Source organism: Crocuta crocuta, unplaced genomic scaffold (assembly GCF_008692635.1).
Source record: "Crocuta crocuta isolate KB4526 unplaced genomic scaffold, BGI_CrCroc_1.0 scaffold168, whole genome shotgun sequence".
Taxonomy (NCBI): domain Eukaryota; kingdom Metazoa; phylum Chordata; class Mammalia; order Carnivora; family Hyaenidae; genus Crocuta; species Crocuta crocuta.
This window is the reverse complement of record NW_027532591.1, coordinates 6,416,151-6,430,303: the sequence shown is the minus strand read 5'-3', so window position 1 is coordinate 6,430,303 and position 14,153 is coordinate 6,416,151. Positions and strand designations below refer to the sequence as shown.

General features: G+C 53.7%; 1 protein-coding gene across 2 annotated transcripts in view; it reads left to right on the top strand.

The window, feature by feature from the left end:
• Positions 1 to 14,153, top strand: part of SSBP3 (single stranded DNA binding protein 3) — a 157,716-nt gene that overhangs the window by 99,390 nt on the left and 44,173 nt on the right. For both annotated transcript variants that reach the window (XM_077779701.1, XM_077779700.1), the window contains exon 2: positions 11,341 to 11,430. In XM_077779701.1, coding sequence (XP_077635827.1) covers positions 11,395 to 11,430 — 36 coding nt within the window. In that variant the 5' untranslated portion in view covers positions 11,341 to 11,394. The remainder of the gene's footprint in view (positions 1 to 11,340; positions 11,431 to 14,153) is intronic.

Genomic DNA, 14,153 nt, shown 5'->3' with positions numbered 1-14,153 from the left:
GGGGCACTAGCAGGAAAGCCCTGTCTTGTATGCCTGATAGACCCCCCCACAATTATCTGTAGATGCCTTTGTGGGGGAGCTCGGAAGAGGCAGCCCTGCCTCGCTCTGTAACGCTCGCTGCTCCTGTGTCAGGGACTGAAGCAAGTCAGCGCTTGGTGTCCACCTGACCTACCTCTTGGGCCCCTCTGCATCNNNGCCGCCCTTTAACTTTGTCGGTTTATAAATGAGACACCTGGGCTCCGAGAAAGGGGGCTGCCCTGCCCCTTGTTCGCCCGGCTAGTTTTGTTGGGGTCATCTTTGAGGTGGAGCTGCGTCAGCTAAAGAGCATGGTAGAGGGGAGGAAACGTGGACTTTGAAGTCAGGTGGACCTGGGCTCGAATCCCAGGACCGCTGCTCCCTGGCCTGTGTAACTGCAGCACGTCAGCTCTCTGAACTTGTGTTCTCCTCCAGCACAGGGACAGTAATGCCATCTACCTCCCGGGACTGTCGAGAGGGTCAGAGATCAGTCCTGAAGACCAGGCGTTGGGAGGCACCTGTTACCATCTACAGTTGCTGTCCTTTCACTCCTACGGGCAGTGCAGGGACCGAGAGAGTGTGGCTGGGGCATGTCGCTTTTGGAGGAGTCGAGCCCTGGCCGGGGGCCTCTCCCTCCCTGGCTTCCCCAGTGTCCTGCGGGGCTGAGACGCCAGGCCCAGCCACTGCAAGCCAGCACCCGCTGGTTACGGGCCAGTGGAGGCTTCTCTCCCCCTTGACCTCCGTTGCTGGTGCTCGTGCCTGGCAGGCGTCTGGGAGCCAGCTGCCAGGGGCCTCTGGACAAGGTTCTCTGCTTTCTACATCTTTGGCACCAGCAGCGCCTGCGCAGGAGCTAGTCTGGCACCTGGATTTCAGGCAGGAAAGCCAGCCTTGCTGTCCCCCATCCGACAGCTGGGCATGGAGGGGTGCCCGTGTGGACAATGGTGGACCCTCTAAGTGCCCAGCTTCTCGTGGTGTCGTTTGGTCCAATTCCCTTTGAGTTGTGACCTACATCATTCTTTATTTGCTAAACCCTCTGAGCAGGCAGCAGTCATAAATCAATTAATGACTCCGATGAATCGTTTAATGGCTGACAAAATAACACTAAAGCCAACAGCTTGCATCTCTCCGGCAGTACCAAAGGATGCTGGTTGACTGGGGTGGGGGACGGAACAGAGACTGTTAGCTAAATTAGCGCAATTAGTGCATGCTTTAAAGGCTTAGGTAGCATCTGCTCAGCCCTGAGCCCATGCAAACCGCAGTGGTGGGCCACTCTCCGGCGTCCCTCCCGGCCCCTTCCCCTGCACACCCTTCCAGCCAAGCGCCAGCTTCCCTGCACTTGAGACAGAGGACCCCAGTGAACTTCGGAGACTGCACATTGGCCCCATCACAGCAGAGGATGAGCCGAGGGCAGGCACCTCTGTCCCCACCAAATACTGTGCCATCCGGATGAAGCCTGGGCTCCCATGTTTGCAAGATGTTCTGAGGGTCATGCCTTTAGTGATTTCTTTTAAACTTAAAAGTTTCGAGAAGCANGGTTTTTTTTTTTTTTTTTTTTTTTTTTTTTTTTTGTTCCCCGCACACCTCAGTCCTGGCAGGATTAAGTTGTCATTGGAACTGAGCTTGTGTGTGGGTCCACGCCAGGGAATTTTCCGCTTTGCAGAGGCAACTGCCAGTGTTGTTGTTAAGGAGCCGTCTGTCACTGGCCTCCTGTGACATGTTTGCGGTTGGAAGTAGCTCCTTGAAGACTGTGTGTGGAGGGGCGGAGGGGTGGGGCGCGGCTCATGGTGTAAACTGGGGCCACGAAGCTCATCTCTCTTTAAGGAGAAAATCGGCGTTGTACAAATAGTGTGCTGTTGATCCACTCTGTACTGTTCATTGGCAGGGACACCTCTAACCCTTAATCTCCCCTGTCTTGCGTGTACACGCCTGGCACTCGCACCCTGTGCCATGTGGCCCGGCTGAGGAGGTGTTTGCACACGGAGGAGGGTGCCCTGGCTGGCCTCCATGATGTAGCCAGGTATTAATTATGTGGAGCTCCACCTCACACACACACACACACACACACACACACACACACGCTCCCCTTTGATCCGTTCCCAGAAGAAGCTGGGTGCTCCCTGGGATGCGCCGGCAGGGCCCAGAGGAATGGTGGCCATGGACTTCTCAGCATAGGGAAGGAAGCCAGTTCTCCTTTTGGAGATGTTCTGACTGGCGTGCCTTTGTTTGGTTCTTATAAAATGAAATCAGATTTTTCTAACATGGGGTAGGGCGAGGCCGCCCTCCAGAAGAGTGGCTTCTGTTGAGCAGAAGACGCTGTCTTCCAACAGCACTGACTCCCTTTCCTTCCGTGGCCTGCTCTGGGCTCATGGACTTGTAGATACTAAGCATGTCTGTTTTCTGTCTGGTGATGTCGCTGGCCCAGGGACTTCGTGTGCGAACACCTGTCTCAGCCTGAAGCCGTTGCCTGAGAGTCGTACTTAGGTTTCCTGTGCCACCGCAGAGGGTAGAGGGCTCCTTCCTCTACAGAAAGGTAAAGCAGGGTTCCAAGTACCCCAGCTTCTGGAGTGGAAGGGCTGGGCCTCGAAACCTCAACTCTCTGTTCACTGGGGGGCCATCTTTAAGCATCAGCTTTGAAACAGAGACCAGAGAGGCCATGACGTGGCTGAGAACCGGGCTCTGGTTTTAGCACATCTGGGCTTGACTTCCAGTTCTGCGCATCTGAGCTGTGCGACCCTGGTCACATCCCATGACGTCCTCATCTGGTGTCCCTGCTAGGTTGTTGGGGGGCCTGGAGGGGAGAAACTGCATAAGCTGTGCCCGGCGTGGCCTGGTGAGCTCAGCCAGTGGCCTACCAGGGCAGCTGACTTCCCTCCTTCGGAAGAGCCCCCCTGTGGAGGAGGGGAAGTGAGTAAGCCCCAGGCCCCCACACCCCGGAAACCGGGCTGGGATGGAGCTCTGAGGAGGCGGAGGCCTGGCAGGCTCTGCGCTCCGAGGGAGACGCTGTCAGAAGCCTGCCTCCCAGGGAGGCTTGAGATGACAGCAGTAATCTCTCTGTCCGTATCACCGCCCGCGTCTTCGAGTCCTGCCGTCCTTTAAGGCCCTGGCTTGAGTGCCACCTCTTCCCTAAAGCCTCCCTGATCCCCCTAATCCCCGCCTCACAGCGTCCGCCCGGAGCACCTTCCCACCCCTCAGTTCTCTGTCACCGCAGCTCATTTCATCCTCCAGACCTTGAGGGCAGAGCCATGTGTTGTCATCTGGCGCCCTGGCGGGCACGGTGGCCCCAGGAGCGCGTGTTTGCTGAGTGTGTCTGACGTGTGTGAAGCACTCGTAACCTGGTTAAGCTCCCACCTACCTGTTTCTCCTCCTGGGCTCAGGGTGATTTGCCGATTACATCCAGCAGTCTTCAGCGAGGTCGTGCATTCCCACGCACACACGCACCACCGGCGCCACCACACCCCTTGCTGAAGGCCACGCCAGTCCCTGTTCGCTGCACGGAGCAGGGTTAAGTCCGCCTGCTTAGGGAGAAGAGCAGAACGTGCAGGCGCTCACAGATGCAGAGAACCGCGCTGTGCTCCCCGCGTGTTTGTGATGGTCTGTCGCTTTTTTCCACAAGTGTCAAAGAGCACACACAACACTCTCTGGGGATTGCTGGGTCCATGGGGAGACCCAGTTTTGAGGTTTCTGGACCCAGGACTGAGCTTCTCCGCCTCCGTTTCCTTACTGGTGAACAGAAAGGACCTCTTCCACAGGGACGTGAGGGGTCAGCCCCCTCCGCCCCCCTGATCTCTGGGGTCAGGATGAAAGACACTTGCTTCTTTCCACACTCCCTTTCTGCGTCCCTGCATTTGCTCCCTCCCCCAGGAGACTTGGGAAGAAGTGCTGGTGTGGGGACAGCCCTCACTTGGGCCTCGTGGCCTGGCCGTGGCAGGTCAGGGTTTTTTCTGCCTACACATGGCCTTTTCTTTTCAGTTGGCTCAGCTGAGAGCTCAGCGTGATGCCCACCATTTCTTTGAAACCACAGGACCTCAGCCAACTCGTTTGGAGCTGAGCAGAGAGAGGCCGGGGCAGGAAGGCTTGCCTGAGGCACACAGTAGGTGGTTTGCAGCCAGAGCAGGAACCCTGGTCCCGGGACGCTCACCCCAGGGCTCCTCTCCCATAATAATCCCCGGGAAACACCAGGCAGTGGTAGCTAGTGGGTCTCTCCCTTTGACAGAGTTGGGAAACTGAGGTTGAAACTGTCCGCATGGCTCTGGGTTGGCAGGGCACGAGTTAGGCTCACATATTTGGATCTGTGGTGTGCTCTTGCTGTGTCCCAACTGTGAGGCACCCGTGTTAACAGAGGCCACCACTTCCCAAGGCAGCTCACTCTGATGCTCGGATCTGGAGAAGCTTCGTGTGGCTCAGGGCATCTGCTGGGCCCAGAGCCATCCCTCGGCACCCAGAGGGTACATCCGCCTGTGTCACTCACTCCCGTGTGTCATCTGAACCTATTTTTAATGCCTGCTGCTGCTGCCGTCTCTTCACGCAGCAACAGCTCTGCGTTTTCTGCAAGCTGGGAACTTTGATCCCCTGTTCTCCAGGGCGGATTCTCTGCTGCGGTGTGTGCATAGGACGAAGAGGCCCTCTCCCTGGGCACCTCCCTCTGTGGGCCCCACTTCTCTGTGTCCTGGCCTCTCTGCCTGGGTGATGACATTCTTTCTACACCCCCGTCCACATCTTCAGTTTGTCTGTCCTGCGAAGATTGTCATCCCCTGTAGGACACTCAGCCCAGAGGGACCCAGGTCACCCCAGTATTTTGTGAAGGTTGCGGAAGCCTCTGTCTTGCTGATGTCCATGCAGGTGTCCCTCCCTCTCCCGGACACAAGTATCCCACAAACACCCTCATTTCTCGCTTGCCCTTCCCACGTAGGCAGCACGTGGCTGCCTTCGCTCCTCTGAGTGACCTCTGTTTCCCAGCTGCACACCACGCACCCCGTGGCATCCTAGGTGCTTGGCCACATGGCCCGCGTTGAGTTTCAGCGGAGAGCGCTCCTCGGTGGTTTGGCATGCGGGCCCCGGGCTGCTGCTACACACCCGAGCACCGGGGTGGGGCGAGGAGGGAGGGGCTCTGCAGAACGGAGTTCCACTTTGCAGCCTTGTAAATCAGGAGGGGCTGGCCAAGCTGGCCCGAGTCCCACGGTTCGCTCCGAGCGTTTGTTTTTATTCTATTTTCCAGGAGCTTCATGTGTAGATTGTTTTAAGTTGGGGGCGAGGGTGGTCCTCGGCTAGTTTGTGAGCAAGGATTACTAGGGTTCTCGGGGTGCAGTTGAAGATAATACCTAGTAGGGAATCCCCTCCATGCCCCCACCCCGAGACCCACGCTTCTGGAAAGGAAGCATGAGGCTTGTTGCCTCCCACAAGATGCTGTGAGCTAAGAGACGGCAGCCTCCTGGGAGCTTGTCCCCTGCTTCCTCTGAACTGACCCTGCTGTTCCTGGACCCGCAGGGGACTTCTTGCGACAGAGTGAGGAGAGGGCCCAGCACCACATCTGGGACTCCAGGGGTGTTGAGTGGGCTCGTCGAAGGTGCATTGGGATGTCCAGCACTGGCAAAGGTGGTCCCTGTTGGAAACCAGACTTGACAGTGAGGGATGCCCATGGTCGGAATGGCACGTGTGAGACCAGCTGGCGTGCGTCTGGGGCACATGGGCGGGCTGAGATGCTGCCCTGCACCCCCGAGCCTGGGGGGTTGTGTAAGCACCACAGGATCATAAAGCAACCCTACTCTTTAGAGGAGAAGGTTGTGGGGTCAGGCCTCCCCAGAAGGTGCCCAGGCCGTGAGCAAAAATTCACTACTTTGCAGGGGAGCTCGAGGGGCCTCCAGCACTTGTCTGAAGGCACCTTGAACTTCCCAGGTTGACTCTACCCCTGAGGCTCAGTGGAGACAGCTGGCTGGAGTGGGCCACGGCACCCGGTGCAAGGGCTGTTTTCTATTTAGAAAAGAATTTAAAGTTAGTTTTATAAAAAATGCATGAGTTACCAAACTGCATGCCTGATTTGACTCTGCTTTTTTTAGTCCACGTATGTATGCATATGTGGATAAATGTTGGTAAGGAGGGTCTGGCGCGGGGAGCTCAAATGTCATCGGCTTTTATCTGCACGCTCTGATAACAAAGAGGTTTCTGGGTGGTTTTTCATCTTTGATCTCTTAAGTGTTCTGTAGTGAACAGAGCAGTTAAAATTCAGAGTCCTCAGGGAAGGAGAACTGGCCCCCTGCAGGAGAGCTGCTTATTCCAGTCCCTGCCCTCTGGGTGTGTGGACCAGGCTGGGAAGGGCAGCCTACAAGAAGGGCCCTGGAGATCGTCATGTCTAACCCTTCCATTGGACACGTGAGGAAACTGAGGCTCCCGGCAAGGACCCAAACCCACCCGGAGGTCGAACCCACCCGGAGGTCGCTGGCTTCAGGATCCAGTGCTCTTTACTCTCCCTCTCCAGCGAGAGGGCTCCATCCCTGAACCCACCACAGCCCCAGCAGCTGTAGGCCTCGGTGGATGTCAGGGGCTTTCGGGTTGGGTTTTGTGTTTTTAGAGAAAACTCACATGAGATGCTTTGCTGAGTGCCTTAATGGAGCTCTAACTCAGGGCTGGAAACCGCAGGGAAAGGCCGATTCCTAGCAATCCAGAAAGGCCTGGCTCCAGATGGCCAGGTTCGAGTGGGCCTTTGAATAATAAAAGTCGTAATCATTTATTGAACACCTGCTGTATGCCTCACATCTTCAAGATGGTAAAACAGCCCCTGCTGCTAGGCGTGCGGGGCGGGAGGAAGGCTCCACTGGGTTGGGTTGTGTGAATAGCCGTTACTTCTTAACCCTCTAGTCGCCCTCTAACACAGGTTGCTTCTTTTCATTTGCTGCTTTATACTTTTCTGCCCTTTGGAAAGTTTTCCGTTAGGAGCACATGTTTGCATCAAAATCAAAGGATAGCGATAAGTATCGTAATTCAAGTTAGTTATTTTGCTTAGTTTTGCCGCTGGACGAGGCTTTGGATGATACAAGTTTGTCTCCTCAGCGTCCTGCCACCGTAATCATTGCTCACATGGCCTTCCTTCCACTGGTGGAGAGCAAACATCTGTCTTCCACCCAGATGTCAGCGAATCGCACCATCCATGTTCTGGAACCATGGTCACCCCTAGCCCCTGACATTCAAAGGACGCGTGGACCACCCACCCCCAGTTCCTAGAACCATTGACTCTGTTCTGATTTTTGTAGGGAAATGAGATCTCCACGTGAGGGAACTTTGGAAGTCCTGTTCCCAGGTTCAAATTGTCACTTAAAAAAGTTATTTTTGGGGGGAGCGCCTGGGCGGCTTGGGCAGTTGAGCGTCTGACTTCAGCTCGGGTCATGATCTCACAGTTTGTGGGTTTAAGCCCCATGTTGGGCTCTGTGCTGACAGCTCAGAGCCTGGAGCCTGCATCGCATTCTGTGTCTTCCTCTCTCTGCCCCTCCCCTGCTCGCACTCAGTCTCTCAACAATAAATAAATGTTAAAAACAAAAATAAATAAAGTTGCTTTTTTAATTATAAAGTATCTGTATATCTTTAGAATATAGAGAGCTCTTGGGGCACCTGGGTGGCTCAGTCAATTGAGTGTCCAACTTTGGCTCAGGTCATGAGCTCCTGGTTCGTGGGTTCCAGCCTCGTGTCGGGCTCTGTGCTGACAGCTCAGAGCCTGGAGCCTGCTTCAGATTCTGTGTCTCCCTCTCTCTCTGACCCTCCCCTGCTCATGCTGTCTCTCTCTCTCTCTCTCTCTCTCAGAAGTAAATAAAACATTAAAAAAAATTTAAGAAAATATAATGAGCTCTTATATATCATTAAAGAAAAGTCAGATATACAAAAAGCAGAGAAAATGAACATTTTACCATAAAAGTAGATCTACAGACCATTTCACAAGATGGTAATCCAAAAAAAGTAGGCAGAATATCAGTGATGCCATTTTGCAACTACCAAGGTAGCAAACACCAATGTAATGCCTAGTAATTAAATTGGTGAAATAATGATACCTCTGTATAATATTAGACTCATTAAAAACTCATGTTTTCTTTGGCTGTGTAATGAGAGGGGAAGTGCTCTTGACATTCTTTCACAAGACACGGTGGCTGATTTTCTTTTTCCTTTGCTGTGTGCTATAATAAGCAAGCACTGGATCCTAAATGATAAATGCTAATTTAAAGAAATCAAGTTGGTGAGGCTTTCCAGATCTTTCTGTAGAAGCAAAGCTGTGTTCTGGTCTGAAGGCTGGGGAAGAGTAGGTCTGGACTGAGGAGGACAGATGGGAGAGGGTGGTCCTGAGCCTGCTCTCAGTGCAGAAATTTGTTGGTTGGGGTGCTTGTGTCTACCTTGGAAGCCACCTGGGGGTTCAGGGAAAGATGAGGTGGTGGGGGAGAGCAGCCAGCCTGTTTCTAGCATTAGGCCCAGTGGCTCCTACCATGCACACCACCCAGGGCTTGCCAGCTGGGAGCTCTCTCGTTTCCTGTCCTCATCCCACAAACAAGATGGCGCTACGTTTGTTGAATAAAACATTCAGTTGGTTTTAGCAAGACGGGGTTTTGGTTTTTCCCAGCATGTCACCTACTCCCACCTTCCTGCTAATTATTGTCATTGCCCTCCCACCTCCCCCCCCCTGCTTGACTGCGGGACTTGCACTGAGATGTGAGCAACTGGAGAAGGACCATGTCCTGGGAGGAGGGTACCTCTGTCTGAGGAACATGTCATTTCTCCTTCAGATTTGTATGTGTATATATGTGTAGATTTGTGTATTTGTGTGTATGTGTACGTGTAGGAACTTTTTAAAAAGTGTTTTATTTTTAGAGACAGAGACAGCAGGAGAGGGGCAAAGAGAGAGGGAGACAGAGGATCTGATACGGGCTCTGTGCTGACAGGAGAGCCTGATGCGGGACTCAAACTCAGGAACCTCGAGATCATGACCTGAGTTGAAGTTGCCACCCAGGCACCCCATAAGAACTTTTTTCTTTTGGTAGGAGGGGTGACTTTTATAAATGACCTGTGTTTGGAAGGATAGGTAAGTGAAAATAAGCCAGAAAACTTACACTGAAGAATTGAAGGAGAAAGTAAAATACATCCTGAAACTCCAGTTATTACAATGAAATGTTAAAGATTGAGGACAGAATTGGGGCGCATGGGTGGCTCAGTCTATTGAGAACCCGACACCAGCTCAGGTGATGATCCCATTGTTCATGGCTTCGAGCCTTGTATCCGGCTCTGTCTGTGCTGACAGTTCAGAGCCTGGAGCCCGCTTCAGATTCTGTGTCTCCCTCTCTGCCACACTCCCCCCTCGGCTTTCTCTAAAAATAAAAATAAACAAAAAAAATTTTTTTTAAGATGTAGGACAGAATTAAAATGCAAAAAGAGACCCAAGCCTTTGTAAGAAGTTTGCCTCCTGATTTCAAATGAGTAGGGTGAAATTGTACCGAGGCAGCTGCCTGAGGAGTAAAATCTATATTCTGTATCAAAACAAGTTCCTGAAGGAGTAAGGAGTTCAGTGTAAAGCTGAAAGAACTTGAAGACAACCTAGGTGCCTGTATACCTTGTTTCAGTTGTTTCTTGTTTTTTTAAAAACTTCTGTCCGTGCTTCTGAGGAATGACTGTTGGCTGTAAATCCTGAAAAGTTGCATTTTCATAGAACCACCAACCACAAGCAAACAGAAACGGTGCAGCTAATGGATAGCCTGGCACACTCCCCCCAGTGACCCTCACCCGGAAAATACCGGGGCGGGGGACAAGGCCAAGGCAGGCCGACCTCTCCTCCTCCTGCGTGGGGCTCTCGCCCGGGTAGGTGGGAAGACCAAATCTGCGGTGTTGAGGGGGCTTGGAGCACATGACAGGAAGGGTCGGCGGAGCCTCTGGAATTACAGAGAGGGTTGCTTGCTGGTGGGCACATCATTTTGAAAAGCTGAGCCTGGAGCAGCCAGCCCATTCCTACCCTAGTCTCTTTACCTGCATCGGTTAAGACCCCCAGCGCATGCCCATACTGAGCCCTCCTCGCTTCCAGATTCCCAAGCCTTCCTGGCTTACAGAACATGGCCCCTCCTGGCCCATAATCCCCTTCCCCCCCGCCCCCATGAGCAGACAGGACAACAGCGACCCCCACTTTTTATAGGAGCCGAGTGCGGGAAGGCCCAGCGGCTTGGCCACAGCCATCCTTTGCTCGTAGAGGTCACAGTGCTCCAACCCGCACATTCTCAGGGGTGTCTGTCCCTCTTGCTGCATGTTGTGTGTTCCTGGGATTCGCACATTACCTCGTTTCCTTTTATCTGTGTCGGAAGTTAGGAGCTCTGGTTCCTATTTCCCAGCTGAGGAAAGGGAAGAAGTGAATTTTGCATTTGTATGAGAAAAAGAGGTGGCCGTTTCCTGACTTTGGTCCCGGAGAACCAACCGGTCAGACCCCTGGGAGACCCTCAGCGGTGATTCGTTCTCAGATTTTCAGTCCTGGGGGGAGGGTGGGGTTTGGCAACCTTGGGGTGGGAGGTGGGTGTCCTGCAGGGGGAGTGCCTAGGAGGTTTAGAGTCTGTGGGGATGGGGTGGGGGGAACGTGTTGGGCCCGTGACTTGCCATGTTGGCGTCGCCCTGCCTGTGTGCGTGCGGGCCCTGGCTCAAGACACGCTGACCACATGGCAAGTGGGACACAGATTGTCTGGAACGGGGCCAGGCTGGGGAGAACGGCGTCTGTTCACCCCCTGCAGGCGTTTGTTGAGGCAGATGTACCAGGTAAATGCCCGAATAGCAGCATTTAAGAAGAAAAGCATCTTCAGTCCTTGCATTGGGCATGCCCACCTCATCTTCCGTGGCACCCACGACCTCGATGGGGCCCCAAATGCCCCTGCCTTCCTTCGACCTTTCTGGGGGCTTTTCCCAACAGGGCTGTCTGTTCATGAAGTTGTGGATCTTTATTGGTCGACTCTATATGGCATGCAGCCTCTTGGAAAGGGCACGGACATTTGCAAAGCACCTTGGCTGCCCCACCCTGCGGGGGCTTCATAAAGCAGCCGAGTGGGTAAGGCAGGGCCCCCACCTCCATTCACAACGGCTGCCAGGTGCTGGCCCCCCCGCCGCCACTGTTCTGCAGTGTGTGTGCGAAGTGGGGACACAGTTCTCCTATTTTAGAGATGAGGAAACAGAGGCTCAGTGAGTTCATTGCTTGCCCAGGAAGAGACACGCCTGGTCTGTGGAAGACATGGACAGACAGGGAGAACTGGGGGCTGGGGTCAGAGCTCCGGGTCTTTTAACAGGTGGGTACAGCCTCCTAACTAACTCTCTGCCTCCCTGTCTCCACAGAGCGCAGCCGCCGCCCCGAGCCCCGTGCTTGGCAACATTCCCCCCAACGATGGGATGCCTGGAGGCCCCATCCCGCCAGGTTTCTTTCAGGTACGTTGCTGGGCCCCCTGGGTCCTGTGCTCCTTCCACTCCCAGCCAGGCCCCGGGCGGGAGGGAGGGAGAGAGAAGTAAGTACTAGCTCAGTTTGCCATGGTCTAAATACAGTTGCTGTATGCTGGTTCAGACGCTTCCTATCCCTTTCTCCACCCCCCGCTGCAAACACCGAGGAGGGGAGAAAAGAGATGAGGAGAGCAGGCCCCCTCTGCACGTGCTGTGTCACTTCTGCTCGAGCTTGTTTTCTTCACGCCAGCTTTGCAGTCACGACACAGCCTGCCCCTGGTCGGGGAGGCGGCGGGGCCGTTTCCAAGTCCGTGGAGAGCTGTCTTTGATAACAAAAGGCTTTTTTAAATTTTTTAAAAAATTTTTAAACAAGAAAACTGTTCTTTGTTTCTGTTTTGTTGCTGCTGTCATTGTCGTTGTTTACTTTGCCTGTCCAAACTACAAACCTGAGAGGCGTAATCTAAAAACAACAAAAAAACCCACCATCCTGGCAGGTCTCAGAATCCTCTCCCTCTGGTTAACCACTTGATTTTTTCCGAGTGCGATCACAGCCCGCGTCCCTCGAGCATCTGGGCCTGTGCCCCGCCCGCCAGAGGCAGGGGCAGGTCCCACGTGGGGCCAGAGCCAGGCCTTACCCCAAAGACACCTTGTCAGCTTCTGGGGGCTTCATCTTCTTTTGGGGTTGGGTGTGGCTGCCCTCCCCTCTGTGCCTCCTCTTTCTCCTCCTATCCCTGCAGGCCTCTAGGAGGTGGGGGGTTGGTGGGCGGACTCATCCCATTTTGACCAGGCTGAGGCTGGGGAATGCCATCTTCGAGAGGTATCAGCATTCAGTGCTGGACGGAACCGCTTTGATGAAGTTCTTTTATTTTGTTCTTTATTTGTTTAATTTGAGAGAGAGCGAATGGGGGAGGGGCAAAGAGAGAATCCCAAGCAGGCTTCGCACTGTCAGCGCAGAGCCTGATGCGGGGCTTGAACTCACCAACTATGAGATCATGACCTGAGCCGAAATCAAGAGTCGGATGCTTAACCAACTGAGCCCCCGAGGCACCCCTTTGAGGAAACTCTTGAATGGAACACTTCATGCTTTGAAACCTGTCTGTGGCTGGATTTGAGACTCTGCCAGTGTCCCCCACCCCTTTGAAAGGCTAGCACTTTCAGGGAAGAATATGGAAAGAACTATTGTATAGAAAACAAGGCCAGGATCTCTCCGTGAAGCCCAAAAATTCAAAACTGGGAGCGCTGAGGTAAAGTCCAAGGAGACTTTTGCTTGGCATGAGCCAGAATCTCATACCTTGTTCATCCAGCAATGAGACCCAGGCTGCCGGAGGTGGGGACTTCCCGTTACTGAAGACGTCTGAGCAAAGGGGGGGGTACAGGCCCCTCTTAGAGATGTTAAGGGTTTTTTTTTCCCCTGGGTGGGAGATGAACCAGATGACTACTTCTCCTTTGTAAGATTTCACATTTCGGTTGATCTTGACCCCCAGGAGAGAAGGGTTTGTACAGACTGCTCACCAGTCAAGATGGGAATCAGTGAAATTTAGGTGTTGCCCATAAAACAGAAAGAGTGGGTTGTCCACTAAGATGGTGGGAGAGGGAGTGCGAGCGATGTAGGGATGGCGGTTGAGGGCTTTGGATGGCCACACATAGATCTATGTACATTTCTAGCATGCTGTCCAAACTGGAGCCTTGCCCTGTGGTGGAAATGGGTACAGCCTCAGAAATGAGTGTGCAGGCTCCAGGTTAGACCAGACCAGGCATCGCCTGGGGCTTGGCTTGGGTTAAGGCATCGGGAAGAGGGGCCAGACTCTGGAGTGAGAAGTTCGAGTGCTTAGAAACCTGCAGACCCAGGAAAGAAAGAAGCCAGGTGGGGTTCCGCCCTTTCCCCAGAGGGGAAACCCAAGGGGCTACTGTCCGGGGTGGTCACCCATGCGGAGGGACAGTACTCTTCCTGGCCACTGCAGACAGATGTCCTGTTCCTGATTGGTGGACTTTCTTACAGGTGTTTAGTTCTGCTTGGGGACTTCTTTCCCAGGCTTACACATCCTCACACGTGATACCCTTGATACAGTGCACTTGTGACTTTCCTGTCTGGTGGACAGAGCCCTGGGCACCAGCCTCCCGCTGTGTGCATGCCTGTTGAGGCTGCTTGCTGGCACCTGAGCACCTAGTGCAGGCCACTGTAATGGGAAGAGGTGGACAATAGCCAGCTGTATTTTTTTAAATAGGCCATTGACTTCTATTTTGGCCTGAGTCTGGGGCAAGGCAAAGTTTGCTTGATATGTGGGCAGCTCTTAACTTCCTGCTTTGGTATAATTGTCCATGGTTAAGGCCTAATTCCAGACATACTTCTTGGGCCCTCCCCTGTGACGTTCAGGGGTGTGTGGTCAGAAAGTCCAGACTGATTCCTGTCCTTATTTGGCCACTTCCAGCCACCATCAAACAGAAGTAACTTTTGGATCCTCTTGACTGGAGGTCTTTTCTGATCCCCAATCAGGATCAGTTGGCAGGGGCTGAGGTGGGCAGGGACAACACTAAGCAGGGACCTGTGTGCCCCGGACTGTCTGCTTCCGGGGTGGCTCTGGGCAGCTCTGTCTACCCCTGCCCCCCTGAGGTGAAGGCATCATGTCTGACGAAGATGCTTCCTGGTGGTGATGCTGAACTCCTCAGGCTAGAGTACTGCTGAGGGGAAAGGGTATCTCTGGAAGGAGGTGGTG